Here is a 13,063-nt window from a genome sequence, read left to right as displayed (position 1 = left end):
ATTCCTCCTTTTTTTTTTTTTTTATCAATAAATCAAATTACTAGGAAATCGTTTGAAGATGTCCACCTCTGTAACTTTCTCCTTTTTGAAACGTTACGATGCGGCGGCTTTTAATGGATTTGCTCGCTTTCCTTTCACTTCTTTCTGAAAAACATGGAATTTAATTTAATACAAAATTTTTAGTGAATCAAAACCCTCATGTTTATTGTAGTCTCAATTTTTTTTTATATAGCTCTCAACGTTTCTATTATTTGAATTTCAAAAAACTTGCATATTACACATTTTTTAATTCCGTGTATATGATGGTATACCGATTAAACAGAAATTTCTGGAATCAATTTCTAGTGTGTGGTGGAGGGGGGCAACAGAAACTGAACGCTTCATTATCGAATTAAACCAGAAGACTCAATAATCTTGGTGTTCTCTACTTTTCCTCATTTTTATCATTTTTCGTTATTTCGATAGAGTATATAGAGAAGAAAATTCTCCAGTTAGCAACATCAAAAACAACTTTATATTTAATGCTTCAAGTAATCAACGGCTTTTAAGTTTGAAAATTGCTTCCAAGTCATGCGATTTATCAATTTTTGAGTGTGATTTTGCAATATCTGTTTTTGTTTAATAATATACTTTTATTTAAGAAATTATAGTACACAAAATCTGTTTTACCAAATACAAAGGCGTGGCTAATGCCGTCTGCTAGAGTTTGGTAACAAAATAAAAATGAAAAACTTCATAAATTACATAAAATTAAAAATTAAGACAGGGCGGAAGCACTACTTTATAACTCTTGAGCTATACTGCAAATAAAAATGTAATTAAAAAGTAATATTTTTAAAATCAATGATTAATAATGAAATTCTTTAATAAGGCTGTATCTATACATCCAAGCCTGCCTGGCAAAGCCTAATTAAATTTCTGCAAATATCCTGATTACCCAAAGCATCTATAACATACTGAGCAGATAAGAATTTCACACCGAGACATCTTAATCGAAATTCAGATAGAATTGGGGCACTCACAGAGGAAATGGTGCAAGACCTCTCTACTACAATATTTACACAATGCACATTTCTCATTATGACTACCTTTGTCAATCCATGGTACATAACTTAAATGCAGCAATTCACCACTTAGTTTAAACAACCACCTCAGGTTTTGATAGCCCTAAGTGGTAGAATCAACTTTAGACATAAAGCCTACCAGTGTTCTCGAACAACGTCCTATAAAGAATAAAACGCTCGGATTTCATGGCGCGCTTCACAGATTCATCCAGACTAGCCTACGCAATAGTTCCAAAAAAAAAAAAAATTAGTCTCCCACCCCTACAAGAGAAATAAACATGAGAGTGTACTTTTGGGCGATGGTGGACCACTCTTTATTAACTATTTCAGAGGCAACAATTTTTGAAAAGCGATTATCATATACAGACAAAATTTTAAAGCAATCTTAGTGTGTAAATGCGATCTATTTCAGTTTCTAAGTTTAAGATGAAAGCCGGTGCTGTTGAAGGAAGTGCGAACAATTTTTTGTGGAAATATCTCTAAAATTTTTCTAATATCTCAAACCGCTGATAGCCCTAAACTTGAGCAGCGTAACATGTATTTTGTTTGTATTATCTCTTAAGAAAAAAATATTTACTCAGTTAGAAAAGGTTTTCTAACTTCTATTAAAAAAAACTTTATGAAAAGTTTAAAGGATTTCGTTGCAAGTCTAGTATGAAACTATGAATGCATGCCAGTTTCAAGTATTTTATAAAAACAGGACGTAAAATCAAGAAATTTGAGCACTGTTGAAACTTAAAAGAAACAAGGTATTCTAAACAATTTTGGTAGCCTTTAGATTATTGTTAAAACCTTATTGGACGACGAGCAAAGTAAGAGAAAAGTTTGTAAGTATAAGAGGTAAGAAATAGAGATTACAGTAAGAAAGGAAATGTGGAATACAAAGTGGATCCTTAACAATAATAGGAAAGGTTCAGAGATGGGCTAATAGATGAGGATTATAAATTATATCAATTATAAATAACCATTTTCAACAAAACGTTCAGTATCCCACAAATAAGGAAGTACATATCGATGTAAATGTATAAATTGTTCTTTCACAGATATAAATAATGGTTCATATCGTTTGTTGTGCATTAGTCAAAACCATTAAGTAAATAGTTCATGAATTTCAAAGGAACTTGTTAGACCCGCTTCCCATTAAAATGACAACAAACTCAAAAATCCTGAAGTATTTTTGTTCAAACGTTTTTTCTCACTCTTGGGATTTCTGCGATGCTTTAAACGTTCTTTGATCTTTTAAGTTGGCAGAAGAAAAGCAAAAAAAATTTTTTTGAAGAAGCAATCTTGAAATAGCAGTTCTCCTTAAAAACTCTTTAACAAATAATTTTTCCGAAGAAAATTATTCAACAATAAGAATACACATTTAGAAATGAAATAAAAAAAAAAAAAATATCGGGCAATAATTGGAGGGTTGATGAGAAAGTGAATTCGGGACAAATATAGAATTAATTTAGAGCTGTACATGGGTAGTGCTTGAAGTAAAAGTTAGACCAAAGCTTTCGCAGGTTAAAATAATTTACAATGTAAAGCTGTTCCAACGTATTAATGTATACGCATAACACATAAATATAAATATATGTGTGTGAGTAAACAGAGGCGCACCCAGAATTTTTTCGGAGGGAGTTTGAGAAGTAAATGCATTATTTTATCCTCTAAAAACGATTATTTAAACTTAGGATGGAAGATTTGCGAGGAATCGGTCAAATAAAACAGCTCGTCTTTTTGCCAACGTTTCGACAAATATATTGTCCTCTTCAGGGCCTGGATATTACAAATACAAAACAATTTACAGAGTCAGTAACATAGAAAAAAACAGTAAAAATCAGTAATACAAAAATAAACAGTAAAATACAATAAATTCTTTATAATTATTGAAACTTACGTGGCTCTGCGGGTTGGTTGAGTTACAGAAACTAAGAGCCAGAAATGGAGAAGCAGGTATATATATACAGATATAGCGGGACTTACACGGGAATTTTGGTAATTACAATTGGACAGATACAATAGACTAGTTACAGCAAAAGAGTAAATACAATAAATATTGGGAAATTTATTAAACAACAAAAACCGTTAAACACAAAACCCAGGAGAAACCAAATAACCCTTATGCACTAAATAACAAATAACCAAAAGATTTGAAGTAAATTAAAAAAACCCAAATTATGTACAAAATTTGGATATCTATTTATTTTTTAATGATAAAAAAGTAGCAGTTGGCTAAATTCGACGTGTCTGTCGTAAAGTTAACTGTGTTGTTCTGTTTTACTATGTGGCACATTTCAAGCAAATTTCGCTTATACTGGTTTTTTTCCCTATCGAGTACTGTCACATTCTGAAAGTCAAAATTGTGTTTGTTGTGTTTGACAATATATTTGTCGAAACGTTGGCAAAAAGACGAGCTGTTTTATTTGACCGATTCCTCGCAAATCTTCCATCCTAAGTTTAACATTTTGCGGTCACAAAACTATATATTCAACGATTATTTATTTTAGAATAAAAACAACCTTTTTCTTAATAAGATTACTGCTGAATTCGTTTGAAAAATAATTTAATCTATATGATCTTTTAAGCAATAAAATAAACAAATTTAATTATCATCATTAATAAAAGTAATTACACTGTGCTTATGATTCGTAGCTTCCCCAAAATGAGAAGGAGGAGGAGCCTGGCTGAACGTTGCAATTCTGAGGTGCAATATCTCGGTAGGTCTAGAAAAATCGGTCTCAGTCTTTCAGACAGAACTGGATTCAATAAATTTGCAATGCATTTACTCCATTCTAAAATTAATTTTCTAAGTAAAGTTGCTATTAGTTATGACTATGAAGTCTACAAAGTTAATTCTAGGCAGCGATTACCACAAAAGAAAAACCTGAGCCATTTGAAGCCGCAGTAGAGCAGTGAACAAGGTATGGGAAACATAAAAAATTGTCGTAATCAACTAATGGCGGGTGATATGCGCCAGTGGCCAGAGGTCATCACTTAGAAATCAGAAATATTTATGTTGGGAATTCCCACAAAAAAAAAACAAAAAACAAAACATTATTTTAATGGTTATGGGGACAAAGAAAAAGTTTAGAATTTTTTTTTAAAGTTACAACAACATAAACGTTGATTGTTTCTGGTGACATTTGTTCGCAATCATACGATCACAGTATTTCATTTAACGGAAGTAACAAAAATAAAAACTGAAGTTCGATTAAAAAAAAAAATGCATTTCGACTGAGAAAGTCGGATGAGCGTTTAACGTTTCATTTTCATTTTTTCCTACTTGTTAGGACTTGAATGCAAAAAAAAAAAAAAAATACAATTAGGAAATGAATTTGAGCAGAACTATAACGAGTTCTGAGATAAAGATAAGGCATTGAACTTCAACCCTTTCTTTTGACCTTATCTAGTAAAACTATAACATGCGTCAGTATGTCAGCCTGATGGTCTTGTAAACAATATAGTTTTAATGAAAGTGTGCATAGTATTTATCCAGTTAATAGAAAAATAGTCGTGTTTTCACAAATTTCTTCAGAAATGAATTTTTCCGTGAGTAATTTTATTTATTTTTAATATTGCTTCTTTCTCTTTCGTACATGTTTGCTAATTGGGTGAGTCATTTCTAAGTAAATTTCAATTAAGGTACAATTTTCTTTAGGCCACACCTTTCAAGGAAAACTTTGGCCTCCATTTAGCACAGATTTTTTTGATTACATCATTTATGTTCCAAATTTGGTCTGCCATGAAATGGAAAACCATCAGCTCACCTCTAATAGTTGAAATCCACTAACCTGATCTAAAAAAGCAAATAATTTTAGCGGTTTAGTTTTTTTTTTTTCGTGTATTTTAAAACTGTATTTTAAAATTGTTGTATAACGGATGATAGTCAAAATCTGCGCGAAAAAGCGTAATGTTGAAAAACACACAACACTGTCAATTTTTTTCCCATATTCTATAAAGATATATTTCCCCAATTTTCATTAAAATATAGAGTATTTTTTCATTTTATAATTGTAATTTTTTTCAACAACACAAATTAGTTTTCGAGAAAATTGATACCAAAAATGGGAAAAAAGAAAAATGGATTGTTTTTAAGTAAATTCTCAAGTTTGAATAAATTCAGTTGAACGAAAGGCCATTTGTTTATTTTAGAAAATAATTTTTTCGATAAGCCTTCCGATTTTCATTAAATTTTGCGAACACTTAAACAAAAAATTCATTCAGGAAACGCCTACTTTAATGGGATTCTTATGGAGGGGGGCAATGTGTTACATAAGTACGTTTATTGCATGATTAAAAATGTGTGTGAATGTTTCATACCAGATTAATTTAATTGAAATTGAGTTTACGCAAATAAATATGTGATTTATTAAGTATTCTGAAAGTAGTAAGCTAATTTTTTGCTTGTGATACTTTTGAATAAAAGTATTTCAATAAATCGATGTATTGGGAGGTAATGTTAGTGTTATATTTAACCACTTTTTCTGATCGCAGAAGGTTTAATAACAAAAAAAGTGCAAGTTTATTGAATAATTTTAGTTTAATTGAATGTTGTGCTAGCCTCAAAAAATTAAATGTTATATTAAACATACATATGCCTTGTACTCGTCAATTAATATTTGACTTTTGTAATAACAATGCAAGTATTTTGTTCCAGGTAAACCTGTCGTTAAAAAAGCGAAGTTCATACCTAAATATCTGTAAGATATTGGTCAGTCTAATATGGCTCAACGTCATTTTAATGACTAATGCAAGTAAGTAGATTTTTGTTTTGTTTTTAACAATACTGTCTTAAAATAATGGATTAAAAAGTACTGGCTTTCCTTCAAGGAGTTATATTTTTAATATTTACCCCAAAATGAGGGTAAAGTCTAACCTTCTTCATAAAAGTATAAATTCATAAAGTAAAAGTTTAATCTGAAAAATAAATTTTATATAAAACCCATTGTTCACAGATTATGCCAAGGATCCAGAAATATGTGGAAATCCAAAGTGTAGAGGTAAATAAATAAATACTGTTAACATTCTTATTTTGGAAAATTTTAGTATCACAAAAAAGATGAAGCCTTGTATTTTATTGGCTGAACCTAAAATAAAACATACCAACTTGGTTAATCTTTACAATAGCGCACGGAGGTGTGGCCTATTTATTTTAAGCGCATGCGCAGTACAGCACACTTACCGTTGACTTTTTAAACTACTTTCTGCCAATGTTCAATATATTCTTTTTCTCAACTTCCCGCTCATGTGCTGTATATAATTTTTTTGAATTTCTTGCCTATTTATTTTTAGTGAGCATGCGCAGTACACTTACTGCATAGTAACTGCTTCCTTTCCAACGTATTATCAGTTCCCGCCAGTGTCCAGTGTGTAACTTTAGGTGCGTTTTTTTTTAAAGTTCATAAAACATGAACGTTTAAAATCTACAGTTTTTCTTTCATTTAAAGCATGAATGTAGTCTGAGTGAGGATGGAGAGATGAAAGTTTCAAAATTTTGAATGGGTGTTGGTTTCATTAGTAATAGATATGTAGGTCCAAAGTGTGTTAAGTATGAAAAGAAGTCATTCTTCCATGGGCGATCAAATGAGAGCATTATTTAAGGGAGTAAATAAAGTTTAGAAACAGAAGGATAGGGATTGCATTGAATAAGGTAGGCTTCTTTTCTTTTGTTTTTCATGTGTCTGAATTACAAATTAGAGTTGTGAGTGGATTAGTTGGGTAGTGAGGGGGTGTGGGGGCGAAGCCCCCATAAAAATAAAAAATAGATCAGGGGTTTGGGGGCCCCACGAAAATTTTTTAAATGAAATTATCAATCTTGAATTAATAATTCGAAGTGATTCTGATTCGCCGTTACCATATAACCCGCCAGATTTAAATGTAAATATAAAATAAAGAAATATTTTTATATTTACATTTGAATTTGGCGGGTTATATGGTAAGAGCGAATCAGAATCACTTCGATATTAGGCCACACCTCCGTGGGCTATTGTAAAGATATACCTTAAACTTATATGTTCATTAACAAATATTTGGGAGTAAAATATTACTTCTAGGTCACAAAAAACTGCAACTTTATAAAGGAACAATCCATCTAGTTTATAAGAAAATTCTATTAGACTAGATGAAACAGTGCTTAAAAATTCTGATGAACAGTACTTCGAAAAAATTCAGTAATTTATTCTGTAAATTTTTTTACATTTTTTATTGATTTATTTATTTTTAGTTCTTTTAATATGGTTTTTCAATGCTTCTAATGAAGCTCAAAAAATATAGCTATCAAAACTAAACATTGCTCTGATGTGGTGTGCGTAAAAAAAAAAATTCTTCAAAAGGGATTTGCCGAAACTTTAGGGTAGTAGTATCTAATCAAATAGCAAATTAGTTAGGAATAAGGTAGGATTAGCAAGTTTGGAATAGCAAGTTAGAAATAGCAAGCTAGTTAGGAATAGCAAATTAGTTAGGAATAGCAAGTTAGAAATAGCAAGCTACTTAGGAATAGCAAATTAGAGTTACCAGAAATTTTTCATTTTTGCAATATATCGTTCCTCAACACACACAACCCACCCATCCGAACCATCTTCACTAAAAAAGTTGAAAGAGAAGGCCAAAGAGTTCTGAAAGAACTTACGACAATTTGATCATAAAAATATTTTCCTTTAAAAAGCTTGTGTTCTGAGCTTGTAATCACTTAAATTATTTTTTATGATTTGCTAAATATATTTATTGTATATTTTTTTTTTTAATTAAATATATTTTTTCTGTTTTTAGAGGCGATAAAATTCAATTACCAAACCAATATGAATTATAAGTACAAATACTCAGTTGAAATAAGTACTAATTTTGATAGAACAGGCTCAAATTCTTCTAATTTATTTATCAGCGCTCTCGTTAGTTTCTCGTTCAAAACTCATTGTGAAGGAGTTCTTCAGGTAAGTAGCATATACATATGAGTTTTTAGTCTGAACAAAGCTGGTTTAGAGATTTTAATTGCCAAAGGGATACAAACGTCTTCTAACAAATAATTATAAGAAGTAAATTCAAATGTTCAAAACTTATCTTTTACAACGAGTTTCTCATCTTACAATTTACTTAGTCATAATTAAAAAAAAAAAAAACTGTAATTAGCAGGGTGGCCTCCCATTGTGTTGGAAATGGTAAAATGGTACAAAAACTAAGATGGGTCTTAATACAAAATTAAGTGGCATTCAGAATTAGAAGAAATGGAAAATGTCACTGTAAACTTGTGGCAGTTCTTCACAACATGTGTGAACAACAACAAAACAGATTCAAATATAGAGCATTTGAATATTGGCAGCCATGATTCGAAAATTTCCCCAAAAAAGCAGCAAAAGGGTTTTCCCTAATTTGGGGCCTTCCATAATCAATTTGTTTTTATGCTGTCTTATACCATTATTTCCGTTATGAGATGACTTTAGAACGACTTTAGAATTGGCCGGGACCGAAGAGGGTGATTTGTGCTAATTCCTCCCCTCCTAAAGAAAAATATTCTACCTACTGATTTGTAGATGATAATGATAATTTGAGGAACGTTTTGATAAGAAGTTGGATTTACGCAATACAGTAGTGAAGATATTTTTTTTCTCTATTTTTGGAATACATTGAGGACCTTTGAAGAGTTTAAGAATTTTACTAAATGAACACTTGATAGTATAATGGTGGCCAGCTAATAGGAAATAAAGGCGCTGAAAATTCCTTTTGTTTTTTTCTTAAAACCAAACATTCCTGCTATATTTCCCAAATATAATTTCTTACCATGTTTAAGGTAGGTCAAGTGCACGGGGCGAGTTGTCACTCAGGTCAGACTGCCTCTGCTTCTCAGACAGCATAAAATCTGTACATTTCACTTTTTAAGTAAGGTAAAAAAAAAATTGTAATAAGTAAATATACCTCTCATTTGATTTCAGATTAAAAATTCTCAAATATCGCACAGTTCTAATCCTCAAAGTACACTAGGAAATAAATCTGAACAATTTGACCAAGCCCTTACTAAATATTTATTGAGGTAAGATTGAAATTGATTGTTCCATGTAAGTGCTTAATTGCAGGTCCGTTGAGTCAGAAAATGTGAATTTTATAAATAGTGTACTCCGGCTAAATGAGTTATATTAGTAATTTTTAACAAATTCTGTAAGACAGGAGTTCCGCGGAACCCTAGGTTTCCCTGGAATCTTGATAGGGGTTCCGCGGAACCCTAGGGTTCCCTGGAATCTTGATAGGGGTTCCGCGGAACCCTAGGGTTCCCTGGAATCTTGATAGGGGTTCCGCGGAACCCTAGGGTTCCCTGGAATCTTGATAGGGGTTCCGCAAATGATCACTATTTGCTCAGCCAAAAACGCACGTAAATTGGAAATTATCTATACAAGGAATTTTTCATGTAGGAACGGGGTAGTGGACTGTCTTATTAAAATATTAGATTAATATAATATCTAAGTACAAATTACAATATTAATATAAATTGGATATAAAAAGGCAGTTGGTTGTAAAAAATAAATATAAATAAATATTTTATGGATCAAATAAAATCTTGAAATTCGGTAAAAGTCACGCGCTTCAAATACACCAATCAAGGACGCTTTCCTTTTGGTTCCTTTGGTTAATTATTCTTATTCATTGTCTTATTAAGATGTTTGCATTAAAATTAAACAAAGATACAAGTATAATTTTTCGATTTTGAGTAGAAAAAAGCTTTGATAAACTATTTTATCTTCTACTTAAACATGAGGTTCCTTCAAGAAAAACCATGAACTCGAAGGTTTCCTAAAAGTGTAAAAGGTTTGAAAATCCTTGCTGTAAGGGATGCTTTAAAGCCCACGAATTTGTACCAAATCTGACTCTTATCTCCTTATTCCAACCAACAATTTCCCCAAAGAAAAAGAAAATTCTCTTATAAAATCTTTTCACTCTTAAATTAAACTTCCGCCTAGCCTTAATATCGCTTTTCTCAGATCCCAAAACCTCTAAGCATTCCGCTTGTGTAAGAGTACCGCTAAACCTAGCATTATCAAGTCTTGGACATTGACCTAGGTACAGTTTACCCGATTTTATTACACATTCTGACACTTAAAATTGAGCGCCATGCTTAATCTTTTGTAAATGAAGAAATCCCAAATTGCTTTTCTTTTTTTTTCTACATTCACAATCACCACGTTACAGTAAACACAATGCTAATAAGTTACAACTGTTTGCCCATAATTTTTTTCAGCAATAACTATCAATTATAACTAAAAGTATAATAATAAGTAATTAAAATATAATGTAACTTCATACTAGTTAGAGATTAATTTAAAATATTATTATCAAAAGATAGAGACTAATTTTTTTTAAAATTACAGATTCTATTTCGAAGATGGCACAATATCACAGATATGCCCCGATGAAAATGAATCCATTTGGGCATTAAACATAAAGAAAGGAATCTTATCTTCATTTCAAAACACAATGGAAAGATTCGATGTTGATCAACACACGTATGAAGTAAGTTATCAATTTATTTCTGTGTTTCTTTTTGTATATCGACTTCTGAGTTCATTAGTGTTACTTCTTTCGGTTAAACCACAAAAACCAAACAAGTTGATATAAAAGTTTATCGACATTTATTTTCGATTTGATTTATTTATTTATTTTTAATTGACCTGTCTCAGACTCTCAATTTATTGTATTTACAGAACAGAGTAAGTATTTTAGACAACCATAAGGATTTTCCTCTACATTTAAATACTACAAGTGTTTGACAAGCGCTCTGTTTTAGGGCTCTGTAAACAATTCTCATTCAAAACTTGTTGCCCTTTTCTACTTGGGCTATCAAGACATGACTAGCACCTTTTGCGCCTAATACCTGTAGCAGTTCCACCTTCTATACCTAAATAATTGGTTTATCCTTAATTACTCCTTAAGGCAGGCGATTAACGATTAATAAATTGCTGGACCTAATCTATGGAGAAGATGGAGATCAACGTTTTAATAGATAACATAACAGGAATCATGGATTCCGATTGACTAAGTACGATAATAATTACCCTGATTAAATCCATGATTTTGTTTGTATTCTTGACCCTGGTTTTTGTCTTTACTGATCTTCTGATCATGGAGACAATTCCATTTGCTGTTTTCTGTTAATTTGGTTAAGTTAAGCTGGCTGATGGGGCCAGCTTATTCATATCATCCCCAACATCCATGTGTCAATTTAGACACTAACTAAAAAATTTGAAATTGAGTGAAAAATAAGATCCAAGCAATTATATACATTTAATAAAATTACGGGGCAACGCTTTTTCCAAATCTTTGCATGCTTTACGTTTAACCAGGCTAGGTTTAGCCAGGTCGTAGAAGTAGAAGTGCCTGGAATTTATTTTTCAACTTGCTTATAGGGAAGGGATTAGCTATGAGGTTAGCATACTGGACTCCCACGCGGAGGTCCCGGGTTCGAATCCAGCAGCTGACCCTTAGATTTTCTCTTCCTAGGAGCTTCTTACTGCTTACTGTCCGGTGATGGACAGTGTTGTCTGTAACGAGAGAACACTGTCCGAAGGCCGGCAGTGCACTGGAAAAAGCTCCGGGCGCTAATGACCTCAGCTGTTGATGCGCCAAAAAATAACAAAAACAAAACTTGCTTATATGAAGAATAAAACGTAGGGAGAAGATCAGCATGGCTAGAGATTGAATATATCACCCAATCTTTGGAGTATGACATCACATTGTTATGGCGTTTAGAGTAAAGAAATATCTATGAGCTGCATTCGTAAAACCAAGTAAAGCATATGTGACTTGGTTTCCCACAAATACTGCTTGCAAAGTAATTATTATTACAGGATAGAAGATTAATTAAGGACCCAAAAACAAGTTTGTTTCAAAAATATACCTATCAAATGTGACTGGAAAGGCATAAATAATTCCACGAGCATCTTTTTTAAGGCCCTAAAAATATATTAGCAATGAATTGTGTTATTGTTGTTTCAGTCATTATTCTCACATTAATGTGTTATCTAGCCAATGAATTGTTGAAAAAAATTATTGTAATGATTATAATAACAAATAAAGGAATAACTAATAATTTTTATTTCAGCGTGACATTAATGGAGACTGTTTGGTACGTTATTCCTTCAAAGAAGTTAATGGTACCACGCTAGCTTTAGTGAAAAGCACTGAATTATCTTCATGCACAAATCGTCACCAGCTTTATTCAATTATACCATTAACGCCGTACGTTTTCCAAAAGGTAAATTTTTCTTTTTTGTCCTGATTACATTCATGATTTAGTATGTTTTCTTGACCCTGGTTTCGTCTTTACTGATCTACTGATCATGGAGAAAATTTTACTTCCATTTACTGTTTCAGTCATCTACTACACATGAGAAACGGGGTAGTGAAGAAATTTAAAGCATCAGCGCCGTTATACTTGTATTTAATTTTTATACATTGAAACATCAATGATAGTTCATGATTCTTATATTCAGTGATTAGGATAGCACCCGGACGTCGCTAGCTATAAGAGTTTTGGCCGGTATTGTGTGATAATTATTTAGTAATAACTTAAATCGGTAATTGTTGATATTCAACTGTGAAATAAATGAAAGTCCTAATAAAAACAGAATTATACTTTCAGGTATTCTCGATTTAAACCATAAGATATATTATTTTATTTATTTATTTAATTTTACAACTGGTTTAACCCAAATAGGGTATACAGTTGGAGATGGACCTCAACAAATACAAAAAATAAATAAGTAAATGGAATACATAATTATTAAAAATAAGAAAAAATAGAAAATAATAAAAATTAAATTGTAACTAAAAAAAAAGTAATCTCATAGCAAAAGATAAACAAAATTTCACAGTGGAACAAACAAAATAAAAAATAATTAATGACCTTAATAAAAAAAACAAAAAATTCGAATCCTCCTATTTTTAAACAATAAATAAATCCAAGGTAAATTTGCAAAAATAAACAAAATAATACTAATAAAAATAAAAATGGCAAGAATAGTAAACAT

The 13,063-nt window shown here is 31.3% G+C and overlaps 1 protein-coding gene and 1 long non-coding RNA gene across 4 annotated transcripts in view; one reads left to right on the top strand and one right to left on the bottom strand.

The window, feature by feature from the left end:
• Window positions 1–2: 2 nt before the first annotated feature.
• Window positions 3–4,353, bottom strand: LOC141459212 (uncharacterized). Its single transcript, XR_012461422.1, has 2 exons — window positions 3,685–4,353; window positions 3–144 (listed from the first exon to the last, which is right to left on the bottom strand). It is a non-coding gene; the product is annotated as an uncharacterized lncRNA (long non-coding RNA).
• Window positions 4,354–4,466: 113 nt separating this feature from the next.
• The window catches only part of Apoltp (Apolipoprotein lipid transfer particle), an 87,748-nt gene continuing 79,151 nt past the window's right edge, over window positions 4,467–13,063 (top strand). For 2 of the 3 annotated variants that reach the window (XM_074137993.1, XM_074137992.1), the window contains exons 1-7: window positions 4,467–4,601; window positions 5,710–5,806; window positions 6,008–6,052; window positions 7,821–7,981; window positions 8,978–9,075; window positions 10,406–10,547; window positions 12,136–12,288. In XM_074137993.1, the coding sequence (XP_073994094.1) occupies window positions 4,590–4,601; window positions 5,710–5,806; window positions 6,008–6,052; window positions 7,821–7,981; window positions 8,978–9,075; window positions 10,406–10,547; window positions 12,136–12,288 (708 nt within the window). In that variant the 5' untranslated portion in view covers window positions 4,467–4,589. The remainder of the gene's footprint in view (window positions 4,602–5,709; window positions 5,807–6,007; window positions 6,053–7,820; window positions 7,982–8,977; window positions 9,076–10,405; window positions 10,548–12,135; window positions 12,289–13,063) is intronic. The other variant, XR_012461421.1, reaches the window with a different exon arrangement.

Source organism: Rhodnius prolixus, unplaced genomic scaffold, assembly GCF_049639745.1.
Source record: "Rhodnius prolixus isolate KJV_2025 unplaced genomic scaffold, Rpr scaffold_11, whole genome shotgun sequence".
NCBI lineage: Eukaryota > Metazoa > Arthropoda > Insecta > Hemiptera > Reduviidae > Rhodnius > Rhodnius prolixus.
This window is presented reverse-complemented; position numbering and strand designations above follow the sequence as displayed.